The sequence below is a fragment of the Prinia subflava genome, chromosome 1 (assembly GCF_021018805.1).
Source record: "Prinia subflava isolate CZ2003 ecotype Zambia chromosome 1, Cam_Psub_1.2, whole genome shotgun sequence".
Classification (NCBI taxonomy): Eukaryota; Metazoa; Chordata; class Aves; order Passeriformes; family Cisticolidae; genus Prinia; species Prinia subflava.
In genome coordinates, this window is record NC_086247.1 from 29770411 (window position 1) to 29784645 (window position 14235).

The 14235-nt window shown below is 37.7% G+C and overlaps 1 protein-coding gene across 4 annotated transcripts in view; it reads right to left on the reverse strand.

Moving 5' to 3' along the window:
- Positions 1-475: 475 nt before the first annotated feature.
- The window catches only part of PKIA (cAMP-dependent protein kinase inhibitor alpha), a 43650-nt gene continuing 29890 nt past the window's right edge, over positions 476-14235 (reverse strand). For all 4 annotated transcript variants that reach the window (XM_063392165.1, XM_063392156.1, XM_063392146.1 and 1 more), the window contains exons 2-3: positions 7358-7535; positions 476-2482 (exon numbers count right to left, since the gene is read on the reverse strand). In XM_063392165.1, the coding sequence (XP_063248235.1) occupies positions 2403-2482; positions 7358-7508 (231 nt within the window). In that variant the 5' untranslated portion in view covers positions 7509-7535 and the 3' untranslated portion in view covers positions 476-2402. The remainder of the gene's footprint in view (positions 2483-7357; positions 7536-14235) is intronic.

Below are 14235 nucleotides of genomic sequence, written 5' to 3' on the forward strand. Positions count from 1 at the left end.
AAATAAAGAAAAGCAGTGAAGGAAAATAAGGAAACCATCATTTTAATATACTGTAAATACTTATTTCACTTTTGCCTTTTTCTGCAACATTTTACTGATGACATTTCATGGATCATCAATAAAGTAACACTATAAAAAAAACCTCTAGAATCCTATTTCCTTCTGGCATTTGTGCTAGGTTGACAGTAACTAGTCCATGACAAAAGGGCAACCAGTTCAGCTTGAAGACTTGTTGCAAGAGCGAAAAGGGGAGAAATAATTAAAAAAAAGGTCAATAATAATGTGTTAAGTTTGAAAGAAACACCGAGTGAAACAAATGAATAAAAATTGTTTAAGGATAACAGTATTTCCAAAGCAAATGGAACACTTCTCTTACCAAGAAGATAGGGCATTTGACAGCTAATAAGACAGCAAGGCATTCAGCTTCCAAACACTAAAAGGTGAGAGTTAATATTACACACATGAGCCACAAGCATACAGCTGGCTTGTTTTTTATTAACACTAATAAATGATCTCATAATACTGATCAGAAGTGGGTTTTTTCCTCCACAAATCTCACAAAAGATTTTCAGGTGACAAGTACTATGATACATATGGTAGAAACAAACAGCTGTGGCCACAAAGATGTTTTGTTAACTGATGATTAATATATTCAGGAAGCAATCACACTATTCATTAGTAAAAGTTTACAAACATTAAAAAGTGCATAACATTTGAAACCAACAACACAAAAATATATATAATATATATATACTATATATAAAGTGACATCACCTCCTAGTAATAAAAGAAAACAAATCTTCTGACCTTGTGATTGGTGCTTGTGTGATTGCCATGGTTTACTACCAGTCACTCTCTTCACTCACCTTAGTCACACAGAGGTGTGGCTGCCCCATTTTGCAGCATTCAGCCTCATGTATGGCCTTGTCTATTGGGGCAGGATGAGGGGGAAAAACAAATCCATCAGCAATAGCTACTGCAGAACAGGTTATTATTTTGTGAATATTTTAAGTGATGTCCTGGATGGACAAGCTATCCTGGTATTTTGATGGAGGCCCAGTTTGGACTGTCATTTTGGAATAGATGAAATGGGAAAAAATCTAGTCTTTGGGTGCTAGATGCCAAGTGTCTCACCTCCCTTTCCAACTCCAAGCCACAAGGCTACTGTAGCAGATTCTAGCACTTGGCTGTTCTGGTGCATCAGTAGCAGGCTACTGTGCCTCAACAGCCAGGTCAACACTCAACAGACTGATCAGCTGAGGCGAAGGCAAAGAATAGTAAAAATCAAACCCCTTGCTGGAGCCACTCACTGGACTGTACTGCATTCTAAAACTCATTTCAGAATACTTGCTTGGCAATAACCTATGCCAGTTATTTTCCCATGTGTAAACAAGGCCTATCTCTTACAATGTGAATCAGGAAAACCTCTAGCACCATGGAATTTGTTTAAATTTTAACCCATATAAGGTTATAAATGTATTCTTAAAACTACCATAACAATAAAATACTTGGAATAACATTTTAAAAAAATATCTCAGCGAAAGATTACGAAATTGGGACCAAAATTAGAAAAATGGGGAAGAATAACATAAAAGATTCAATTTGAGTCTCTGATATGCAACTAACTACAGGCGAGTGGCAAAACTGTACCAAGGACACAACGCACGCTCAAGTATTCACATTAACAAATCGTTTTGAAGGCTCATCTAGTAACAAATTAGAGTGTTGCTGAGTCATTTAGGATTAGGCATAATCAATTTAGCGGTTGACGTTTAGATCTATCATGTGCACATCACCACCTTATGCAAAAAACCCAGCCCTTTCAAAACGCGTGGTAGAAAAATTCACAGTAACAGAAATATTCTTCATAAGCAGTTGAGAAGGGGCAGTGTGGAGCATCTAAGTCATACAATACAAAAACCATTGTAAATAACAGAGCTGTAAAACAGATGCAAAGTTCTAAAAACAGTGCTTTCTTTACAGTTCTTATAATGGGCAAACACTTTGGCCAGAGAATTTTAAACTCTGAGGATCACACAAGCCTTTGCTTAAGATACACAATTAGATCCTCTGATGCTTCAAAGGCCATTTGCTACAAGATTTACCTGTTCTACTTTCTAAAAGTGTTCCCATTGAGTAGTCATTATGAAGGGATCCATCTGATGACACTATCCCAAAAAACCAATACATGTTCAACCATTGCTAATGACAGAGGTAGAGAAAATTCTGTCTTCTGTCACAGCTTGTACCCAGATTTTTAGCATTGTGTTGAGTGGGTTCCAGCAGTGAAGACACATGCAACTTTCTTTTCTACCAGCTTGCTCATGGAAACAAATTTGTTCCAGCACACTCTTGTAGCCTGAAAACATCCAGCAGCTGCTCCACTCGGTCAAAGTCGGATGTCAGCTTTCTTGCTTTGCTGCCTCCCCTTGGGCCTCCCCGGTCTGCTCACTTGGATTTCGTTGTGCATCTCCTTCTCCTTCTATAACACAGGAAAAAAGGATGAGTAACCCACCCTAAAATAAAGAGAGCCCTGATTGTTAATCCATCAGTTTCAAAAACAAAGCAAAAAGGAACTGAAACTTAAATATGAAACTCTTTACTACTGAGATGGCTATACTTTGTTTTAGAAAGTGTCTATTGAGATGCAAATTCCTAGCTGCAGTCACAAGTATCACTTTATATAAATACCAAAGGTAGTTAAAAATTAATGAATTTAACAAAAATAGTTGAGTATTTTTGAAAATTTCTTCACTATGACGCTATAACAGTACAAGAGAAAAAAAACTCACTGCACCAATCTGAACAGAGTTTCCTACAAAGAGGTGCAACTTCAATAAAAGCAATAGTTTGTTAAAGCTACTTCAGTTCTGTGCATCTGTTTTCAGCATCATGTGCACGGCTTTCAGTCCAGCTGTCTCACTGCAAACCACAGAACGACCTGACGAACTGATCACATCCTACAGAGGCACAGTGAGCAGGCAACTCACAGTCTGTCTGAAGAAGCCTAAGAAAAGCACGGTCAAATGCTTCTACTGTCTATAAGCAAAGTATTGCATTTTACATAACAATTAAAGAGCTCACAGGTTCAGGCAACAGGAAGGTAAGTGCAAGTAAGACACAAGTCCCTGAACACTGGACTGATCACCTATAGATGCACAATCAGGAATAATGTTAAGACACACACTGTCTATTGTATGTTGCAAGGATTCTGAGCAATTGGTACTGAAATGGCTTAATAAGTTAAGGGAAGAAAATTCCATTACTAGGTTGTAAGGAGGTCTAGATAGATGTAGCAGCTTATTTGCAGATAGCTTAATTTTAATCTATGGATCTTTAAAATGAAGACAGGGCTCTCAATGCAGATATTTATTGTTTCCTCATTTCAGATCACATGGTGCATCTGCAGATTTATTTCTGTTTGTAGAAACAAGCATCATAAACACCTTCTCTTTTCTGTGTAGAGGAAAGGGCACACTGGTGGTGTGGAAAAGAAGAATGTTCTTGCCTTGTAAAGAACATTGCAAACAGCTTAGATATGACAGATGTGTTTTGTTCACTGAGTACTTAGGTAGGAAAAGGCCTCAAAAAGTACAGTGAATTCTCACATTCAACCTGATGAAAAGTTGTGTGGAAAGTTGATTACCTATTAAACAGAGAAGTTTGTTCTGCTCGTTATGGGTTCACTAGTAATTGAGCACAAAATTGTTTTGCAAGGCACTTCCTCAGAAAACTCTTCTTCACTTTCACCTCTCAAATTAGAAAGGATTCCATCAGGATGGCTCTACATGTGATTATTTACTATTGGACAGAAATCCCTTTTGTCCCAGTTGTCCAAACACTTTCTACAAACCTCCTGCAATTGTTCTGATACTGCAGAAGATGCGATGAGTGTGATTTCAGGGTTTTGTTTCTTTTTTGCCTGCTGTGCCCCCCATTTATTCTGACTACTACTACTAGCCAAATTTTCCTGGTGGAAATCTTACTAACAAAAATAATAGGAAAAAACCCCAAAATTGAAGAGCAAAAAACACTCTTGCAAGCTATTTGTATTTAAATGAAAAATTACTCCTTGACATAAAGCCGAAACATTTCACTACCTTAGTGTTAAACACAGAGCACAGAATCCAGGGAAAGAGCACTAAGACTCTAATACAGCACTTCTTAAAAGGTTCTTCTCAACTTGCTGAAAAAAGTCACTAATCTAAATCCATTTTATCTATAATACACTATCTTGGTACCAGCTTTTTCTTTCTACAGGCAGAGCTTTCCTGTTAAAGGCTTTAAAATATATTTACAGATATGAAATTGCTTTTAAGTTATGAGAATTCCAAAACTGCTATGCACATTGCTATTCTTCCTTTAAAATCTGATGGCTAGATACTCTCAAAAGCAAGTTTGTAATTTTTACACAGCATTTTGAAACCAGTATTAAAAAAAGAAATAAAACCAATTAATACAATATTCTAAGCCACAATACAGCTGTGTGAGCTGGCTACAGTTACCAGTCCTGCTAATTTTAACTTTTAACTTAACTTTCTTCCTGTAACATTACTGACTCTACAGTGTCTATCATTATTTCCCCTGCTTACACCTAAAACATTTCTACCACGGACTAAAATCAATTACATTCAATCACCAAATTCTACAGTCAGTTTTTCATTCCAGTTCCATATGTCTTCAACACCCTATTACGGCCTATTTGTAGATGCTTGGACCAAGCTTCTACAACTTTTACAAGGAAATGTCCATTTCACTTCTGTGTTTTATAGCACCTAGAAAACCAGCAGTTTGTATTAGAGATTAGATCTGCAGGGACTTGTCCTCATTCTTCATTTTACTTTTTCCTCACTACTTCATTAAGTTACAACCTGCAAGATGATCAAGTTTCTTGGATAGCACTGGTTACCTTGAGAGTGTTGAGCAGGAGAGCTACCTGCTGATTTCCCTGCTAAAAATCTTTCTTTTGCTTCTGTCTAATGATTTCTCTTCCAGTTTTCAATCTATCAAATGTACAGCGTTGCTTTTACTTAATCCGAATAAAGCATGTTGACACAGCTCTCGGAACCTGTATTTTGGAGCTTGGTAAATATATCCATTCCATAGATAATAACAGGTTGTTAGCTTGCCACGGACAAAGAAAACTGGGACAGTTGTTTTGAAGGGAGAGTATCATACAGTAATTATACTTATTACACATAATTATGCAGTAAACTCTTGATTATCTGTCACTGGCTCATTGATGAGGGGATTAACCAACACTCACTTCAGGTATCAGCTACTGAGTAACAGAAAAATACACTGTCTTTGAACAAGTCTAGTGCTGTTAAAAGCTGTTCTGTTTTTTTACAGGAAACAAATCTGCAGGCTTTTCAAAGTGACTGTACTAAACATGCTTGGGGAGCTTAATTTGCATATGTTTTATAACCACCTTTCTTTTCCTTTAACATCTGCATTACCCTGCTCTGCCATTACTCCACGCAGTTGAAAGCAAACACACTTGCAGTTTTGCAAGAAAATGCATGCAGCTGTAATAGGAATAAAAGCAAAGAACTGAAACTTGATGTCTATATTTATATAATTAAGTTGCATTTAGCATAAATTGTTTGACATGCACCTTGAAAGAAGTACGATATAGCCCCCAAACATGTGTTTTCTTCTTAGTCCTGTCAGGTGTGATGCACATATGCATCCTACAAGCATTAATATATTCTGAACTGGGATTTTACATGCAAAATATTTTTTAGCCTCTCTTGATTTGGAATGACATGACGTGATAATACAGTAATACTCACATGAATGCTACGTAAGACAATGCCTTTTCCGGTACTTTTGGTTTGGAGGCTTTTACTTGGCCCCTTGTTGTATTCATAATACAGAATTTAAATGTATTTTTATTTTATCTAATGGAAACTGCATAACCTTCTCAAGAAGTACGCAGACTTTTCTGTGTTTCTACTATTTAAGGTAATTTTATGAGCCGCTCTGGACACTTTTCTGCATTGATTAAGTTACCTGGGCTTCAAAAGGGATCATCAAGAAGAACTAAAGAGACTCCTGAAAACAAATTTCTGGCTTATAACTACTCCACTGTTTAGCTTAAAATTAGGGATTGTTTTTATCTTCTAAATGGACAAGATCAAAGACAGTTTTGGTAAGTGTAAATCAGACTGAAGAAAAATTAAAGCACAAAGGAACACTGGCATTATGCCTTTCAAATGGCACTTTTCATTTTCCCAACATTTTACACCTGTCCCCACTACAATAAAAAGACACACCTACACACATACTTAAAAAGCATTTTTTAAAAACAGAACTAAACTAAAAGCCCTGCCCAGCTAGAATTGCATGCATCTAGAATCTACAGGTCCTAAACTGGCAACTGCAAAAGGAATAACTTAGGATGTACATTAGTCCAGAAGCCAAAAAAGAAGCCTTTCTTCAAAACAGCACTACAACCACCTCAACACCATGCTGCCCACATGTGACTGCCCTGTGAAGAGACTGCCTCTCAAAACACTTGTCTTTATCTCTGAGAAATGTGCCCAAACAGGGTGGCTGCTTATCAATAGTTTCTTTTTCGCTGCATTTGCTTTCTTCTGCTATTATTAAAAGAAGCAAAACCATGCCTTTCCCTTCTGAAAAGGGCTTTCTAATATCTCTAAGATCCATTCATTAGCCACTACTCATCTAACATAAAAATAAATACCCAGTCATATTACTATTTTTATTTCATGTAAGGTTCACTCTCCCTCCTTCCTCTCAACTGAATATACACAAGCATTTAAAAATGTTGGTAATATTAAAGATGTAGGATCGTAATGCTGCTTATCACCTTAAAAGAGGGACAAGTACCAGCAGAAAAGAGAAATTTACTCAGAAATAAAGATCCAGGTAAATCAAGCAATAATGCATTCTTATTGCTCTGTCCTTTTGCAGCTGAAAAAATAGTTAATTTCACAACAACCTTTCAGCAGACACAAGGCTTCTCCTACAAGCTTCAACTCAGAGAGCTTCCATCAAAGGATATTATGCAGACTTGGGTTTTAATAAAGACTTCCTTATTTTCTTTCTTATATTCTACTTTTCATAAAATTTATCCTGATTTGGATGCTGCCAGTAGGCACTCACTGCAAAACAACTTTTCTTTTTTCAGTGATGCATTGTACTTGCAAATAACCACCCTTCCCATTTATGAAATCCAAGATTCTTATTGCAGGCAACCCATGTTGATTAGAAAATAAATATTTTTGCTGCTGAGGGACAAGTGAATAATGTGGACACACAAACCATGCTTTGTGTACTAGTTCTCATTTTAGTTTTCAATAAATATAATAAAAGCCCAAGACATACTCACCTGTTTTGTTTATATCAAGCTCTGATAACTTTAAGGCTAGTTCACTAGAGTTCCCACCTGGAGAGGACACAAGGATGTCATGTAATGCATTTCTTCTACCTGTTCTTCCTGAAGCAATAAAGTCTGCATATGTAGATTCCACATCAGTCATTGCTAACAAATATCCACATAGCAGTGCCTGGATGGGAGGAAAAAAAAGAAAAATAAAAAATCACCACTCAGACCATCAGAAAAACCAATGACTTTACGGATCAGGAATACAACTAGAAGGTTCCCATTTCAGGATAGATTGGGCAATCTTCTTTTACTGATTAGCCAGTCTCAAAATTTGGAGAAATTGAGAAGAAATAGAGTAGAAAGCAAAAACATTGTGTGTATTTTCTGCCTCTATGCAACAGTATTTTAACCAACTTCATTTTCCATGCTTCATAAAGTGATAGTGAGTACTTTATAAAAGCAATGACCTCAGCAACATAATTTCTTTATAGAGTTGTCTCTGCTTTTAATATTAGCTGACATGTAGGAGGTAGGCAGGGGGTGGAACAAAGTTCTTTTCTACAAAAATCAGAGTGTAACAAGAAAGTACAAATCGATAATGCTTTTGCATGCAGAACCCTGTGCTCATACACAGACACAGTCATGTTTTGTGTATTTTCTTTTCTGTTAGTATTAGTTTTGGCATTGTATACAGACCTCTTCAGGCTCAACTAATTTATTTAGGTGTGATAGTTTCCCTAGAGCAAATGCATTACCATAACGCTCCTGAAATGAGTGGAGACGTGCTACCAGAGCAAGCAGAATAGCTAAACTAGAATGCAGAGGTTTGAAAGCAGTGCTCTGCAAGCCAGATATAAACTCAGAACTTCTTTTCATTAGAAAACAATTATTTCTTGTGTCATTAGGGAGTAATGTGATGATGTGCATTAATGCAAGATCTGACAAAGATATAAGGACTACAAGATGCTATTTCAATCTCGGTAAGAGAAAGATTTGCCTCTGTGCTTCATAATATGCTACAGATCTAAGCTATTAGAATCTTATTTTCTTAATTTATAAAATGTTAAAGAGTACGGGGAGGAGCACTTTCCCTTGCTGATCACATTGCTTTTACTGCAGTTTCATGTGTACGTGCCTAAGGTTTCCTGCAAAATGCTAGGCAACCATGCTTTCCTCACGTTTTATGTTTCTGTGTCATAGGGGAATGAGGGAAGCTTTCTGCTAGAGGAGTACTCCAAAGAAAAGAAACACTACAGAACTACTAAAGCAAAGCAGCACTCCCACAGTTGTATGCTTCCTTCATTTCTAAGCAGAATTTCTCTGGTTTTGCACACTGCAGACAGAGGACATGGCCACACAGGCAGCAACTCACAGCTGCCTACAGCAAGAAGCTTTAGCTGTTAATACTACAGCAGCCAAAACTTCACATTTGCATAGAATGCATGAATCTTTTTAATCAGTTCCTACTGCAGCTGCTGGACACTGCAGCAGCTCTTGAAGTCATCACAAACATTAACAGCAGCAAAAGGTTCAGCTTCCTCTCTTAAAATAAACGAAAAAAACCTCTCATTTTTTAAAAACGTTTTTTATTTTAAAAATAGATACAAAAAAGACAACAGTCAATCCTCCACCCTCACCTCTGAATAACTTTACAAACCCTGTTCACTCCTCACCTTCATTCCTCACCTCCCCATATTCAGTCAGCTGTATGAGGTGTACATATGATGTGTGTGAGAAGCCGAGAAGAGGATTCTACATCATATTTTATTTAGTCTAAATATAACTATATCAAGTATCATTGCAAGACTGACTTGAAAAGAAGTTCACTGCTATCAAGCTTTGGTGTCCCATGCCAAACAGTGAATGTCTGACAGGCTAATTTTACTCTTATGATCAACCACTATGATACAGGAAATTGCTTAAAAAAAAACAAACCAACAAAAAGTCCAACAAACCAACAACCAAAACAAATCAACCCAAAAAACTTAACATGCCACCTAGGGTGTGAAAAGAGGTCAGAATGACTGAAAGCCTGCCAGACACACGTAAAATAGCACAGTGCCTCTGTTTAATAAAAGCTTTTATGAGAATGAGACCATGTGCATTCCTTCCTCTAAACTGCCCTGTTACTGAAACACTGCAAGAATACTGAAGCAAGTGAGAAGTCTACCATTTGTTTTTTGCCCAAGGTGCAGACATCGCAATGCCAAATATATCAACCATGTAGTAATGTAGCATGTAACTTGCAAGATGAAGGGAAACAATGAGGACAGTTTTTGTAAGAAAACAGCACAAGTTTTCAGACTTATCTGACCCATTCACTGAATAGCATTCACCAAAATCAGAGACTTAAAGATTTTAAGCAGAATTCACTTATATTTGTGCATGGTTTTTATTTCAACTGACTTGTAGTAAAGGAAGTGCAAACTACAAAAGCAACCAGTATACAGGCTTGGATTTCATATTAGTGTAGGATCAGTCCAAAGTCACCACAGCTATCACCCCTATGAAGACATTAATTTATTTTTAGCATGGAAAAAACCACCACAGAGTTTTTTTCTTTTCTTCTCTGAAAGGTGCATATCAGTGCATCAGGCCAAGAATAACCAGACAAAACTATGACTGAGGTGGAACAAGCTGAAGGGCTGTAAGACTTGCAAAATAATCCAGGTTGTACTCCCTGAGAAATTCCCTCAATGTACAAACAGCACTCCACAGAATATGTCTCTTTAAGACTATACTGTTCTTGAAACATTCCATAAAAATGGGGAACACCAGTGGAAATGTCAAGCATATTTAGTCTTAGCTATGAAGCAAGCTATAAAGCCATGGAAAAATGTGCTTGTAGAGAACTTGTTTTTAAATGTTCATTTTCTGTATGCTCAATATGGGATTACTAACAACATTCTGATCAAAAAAGAATGTTATCAAACATACATTTATGACACTTCCAAATTTTCCTGTCTGTGTCTCCTCCTAAATATCAAATACCATTCTGTTTTGTATTGGCATTATCTTGAGACATTACTGCATAAATGTGGAACTCCACTGACATCACCCAAGAGCTCCCCTTCCAATGAATGGCTCAGTGCCCAGCAGTTTGTACTTATTCACTGAACCAGTCATTAAGGAATTAACATTCACTTCAAAAAAATCTTTTCTTCCCCTTCAATCTCTGTGCAAGGAGTGGAATTTGCTAAAAACTCTGTGAAATATAATTTGAATTTCCTAAATAATTGCATTAACAGGTACTCCTGCATTAAAGACTGAGGTCACAGTCCCGCTAGTTCTACGAATTTAATTTTTTCAAAAATTGCAAAACCAGTATTCTGCTATGTGGAATTAAACTGAAACAAGAGGGCTGCAAACCTCACTGCTTCTGCCAACTGAACCAGGAAACTGAAGAAAGAAGCTCTGAGAGAATAAGGATTAATGAAACCTGCTGTTGCAAGATTGGATTCCTTGGTAACTGGTAAGATACCATCCCATCAGAAATCCCCCCCAGCTGTGCTTTACCCTTCCTCCCACGTAGAGTCACTATGCCTGATAATGGGTTAGAGTTCCCATCACAGCCCAAGGGATTTTCATAAAACATCTTTTATATCCTCAGATTCTTAGTTTCATCAACACCTAGAAATGTGGGTATCTTAGACTTTTGTCTCTTTCCCTTCCCAACTCGTTCCTCACAAAAAGTTGTACTGAAAATTATTTGTAAGTAATAAAGAAATTACAGAGGATGAGGATGGTAGAGTTGTTACCTTGGATTTTAGCCAGTCTATCAAGATATGCCTATACTGTTAATGAATATTCTGTATGGAACATAAGGGGTAGAGTAAGTATCCAAGGAATGCAGAAGGAGAACAGAGGATGCCAAGGATAGGTTTAAGAAGGCCAAGTGCTGATCCTGAATTTGCATCAGAACAACCCCATGCAAAGCTACAGGCTGGAGGAAAAGTGGCTGGAAAGCTGCCCAGTGGAAAAGCACCAGGGGATGCTGGTCAATACCTGCTGAACATGATCCACAGAGTGCCCAGGCGGCCAAGAAGGCCAATGGCATCCTGGCCTCTATCAGCAAAGGTGTGGCCAGCAGGATCAGGGCAGTGATCATCCCCCTGTACTCAGCACTGGTGAGGCTGCACCCAAATCCTGTGTTCAGTTTTGGGCCCCTCATGACAAGGACACTGAGGTGTCGGAGCGTTTCCAGACAAGGACAACGGAGCTGGGGCAGAGTCTGGAGCACAGGTCCATGAGGAGTGGCTGAGGGAGCTGGGGGTGTATAGCCTGGAGAAAAGGAGGCTCAGGGGGAACTTTGTCACTCTACACTGCCTGAAAGGAGGGTGTAGCTAGGCAAGGGTTGGTCTCTTCTTCCAAGTGACAGGATGAGAGGAAATGGTCTCAAGTTGCACCAGGGTGGTTTAGATCGAATATTAGGAATACTTTTTTCACTGAAAGAGTGGTCAGGCATTTAACAGGCTGTCCAGGGAAGTGGTCAATCACCACCCCTGGGAAAGTTCAAAAGACCCTAGGCGTGTCACTTAGGGCCATATTTTAGTGGTGAACACGGTGATGTTTGGTTAATGGTTGGACTTGATGATCTTAGAGGTCTTTTCCAACCTTAATGATTCTATGATGAGAACATTAGAATTTAACAGGTACAGAAAGAATCAGTATTTGTGTCTTCAGAAATTTACCAGAATACTCCTTTAATTCCACAATCCAATTTATGTTAAATTTTCCATTTCCATGCTATATATAGCAAATGTTATCCCACAAGTTTCTGAAGATAACTGTCAAATCTCTGTAATTGAAAAAAAATCCCAAAAAGTTACTGGTGAGTTCACAAATGTAATCCAAATTTGACTGTGTTCCATAATCATTCAGAGAAACCCAGTATTACACAATGCCACTGTTCTCAAGGGTCTGGGAGGGAAAGTACAGTAATTATGTGGTACACCAGCATGAATTAAAAACTGCTTATGGGCTAGAGGTACCTAGGGTTGTTGAATTTAAGTCTGTTTAAGGGACTAGATACCTAAAAGAAGCCCCAGTGAATTTGAAGTACCTGTGCTAATTGGTACTCATTATTATTTCAAAAGACAGAACAAGAGCGGGCACTTGACATACATACAGCTTGTCTATGAATTTGGCACACGCTGCTGCCAAGCACCAGAGAGCTGCCTTTTTCTTGCCGAACCAGTGTGAGGCTAAGTACAATCCTTCAATGTATACATCTATGCTTAATGGCAGCATCAAATAAGAGATTTTCAAATAAAACTCTCCCAGGCTTTGGCTGCTAAATGTTGTATCACGATCAGCACATTATTTAAATGTAATTATCTATATTCAGCTTTCATAAGGGAACAAAAAAAAAAAAAAGAATTTGTCATTTAATAGCATGTCTGATTTAGAGAAGGTGTATAATTATGCTTTTAAAATAAATTTTGGTTCCAAATCTAGCCTTAGCTTACAGACAGGGCTATAGGGCTCTTTCCAGCGATGATATAGATCTATTCCACAGCAACCTGTACCTAGATTTCTACCTTATGCATGGTCTTCTAAGCTGAAAGCAAAACCAGAGGAACAATTCAACAAAAGCATTTTTCTTCCACAGAGACTACATCTATTGTGTTATGCAACAATGTGCTTTTGCACAGACACAGATGAACAGGAAAATAGCATTAACTCTTGAAAGCCAATTAAAGAAAATATTAATAACAATGCAAGATACCAAACTGGGCAGTATTTTAATCTGCACTTTGAATTTTTTTTTTAATTAGGTTTTTCTGTCTGATGTTTCTGAAGTGACAAGCTCCTTAAAATAGTAATGCAGAACAGGTCACTTGCCTTTGACAATTAGCATACTTTTAGGGTGCATATTCTATATGTAGCAATCCTAGTACGACTAAGATCTCAACAGAAATTAGCAGGCAATTCAGCTGGTTAAACAATAAAACAGAACAAAGAAAATCACCACTTGAGGGTTTTTTCCAGAAAAAAATAAGCTTGTTTAAACCTGCTTAAAAAAGCACAATGAAGTTAGATGTCCTATAGCTCCCAGCCTATACAAGGAGATCATTCACGAAGACACTTAATAGGTTTTCCTTCTATCTAAGTTGCAGTTTTCTAAGGAGATCTACAGAACCAAAAGCCAAATAGTTACATTTCTTACCATGTCCTTGCTCAGGCAAATTTTATTATTCCCCTGACAATAAGAATTTGGTCTTTCATCCACCACTTAATCTGAGTTCACAAATTTAGTTTTAGCTTCCACGGTTCCATAAAACTGGGCAGTGAAACAGCAGCAGTAAATAAAGAAACAAACACAACCAATGAAGCAATACTACAGAGTTCTTTACTCTGTACGAGAATACTCGGTTCTTTAGAAAGTAAAGATATCAGTGCAGATATCATTGATGGTTTGCAGCATAATTAAGAAATAACAATAAATGTTTTGATATTTTGAAAGTAGCACCCTATGGAAGAAACTAACCAAAACATTCAAATATCTACACAGGAACACTGTATTAGGGAGCAGAAGAGGGTGACCTAGAATCTACCATCCCTGTTCACTGCCTAACTTAAAGAATACTAATGGCAGGCATAATGGCAGGCACAACGTGTTTGTGAGAAAAGGCACCCACTGCTGTGCGTCTTTTTACTTGTAGTTTGTGAATGAACCTCTTGGCTTGTGAAAGGAAGGAGCAAGTTAAAGCACTACTTTTCAGGACACTCTCATACTCTGTGTGAACAACTAAATCCATTGCAAGCACCTTATAATCAAAGTGATAGATAAAGGCCTCAAGCGAGATGAGAGCACTTTAGCTCCTCACGTGACACACACCTGGCAGCCCTGCTGAGCATCCACACATCTATCTGAGCTG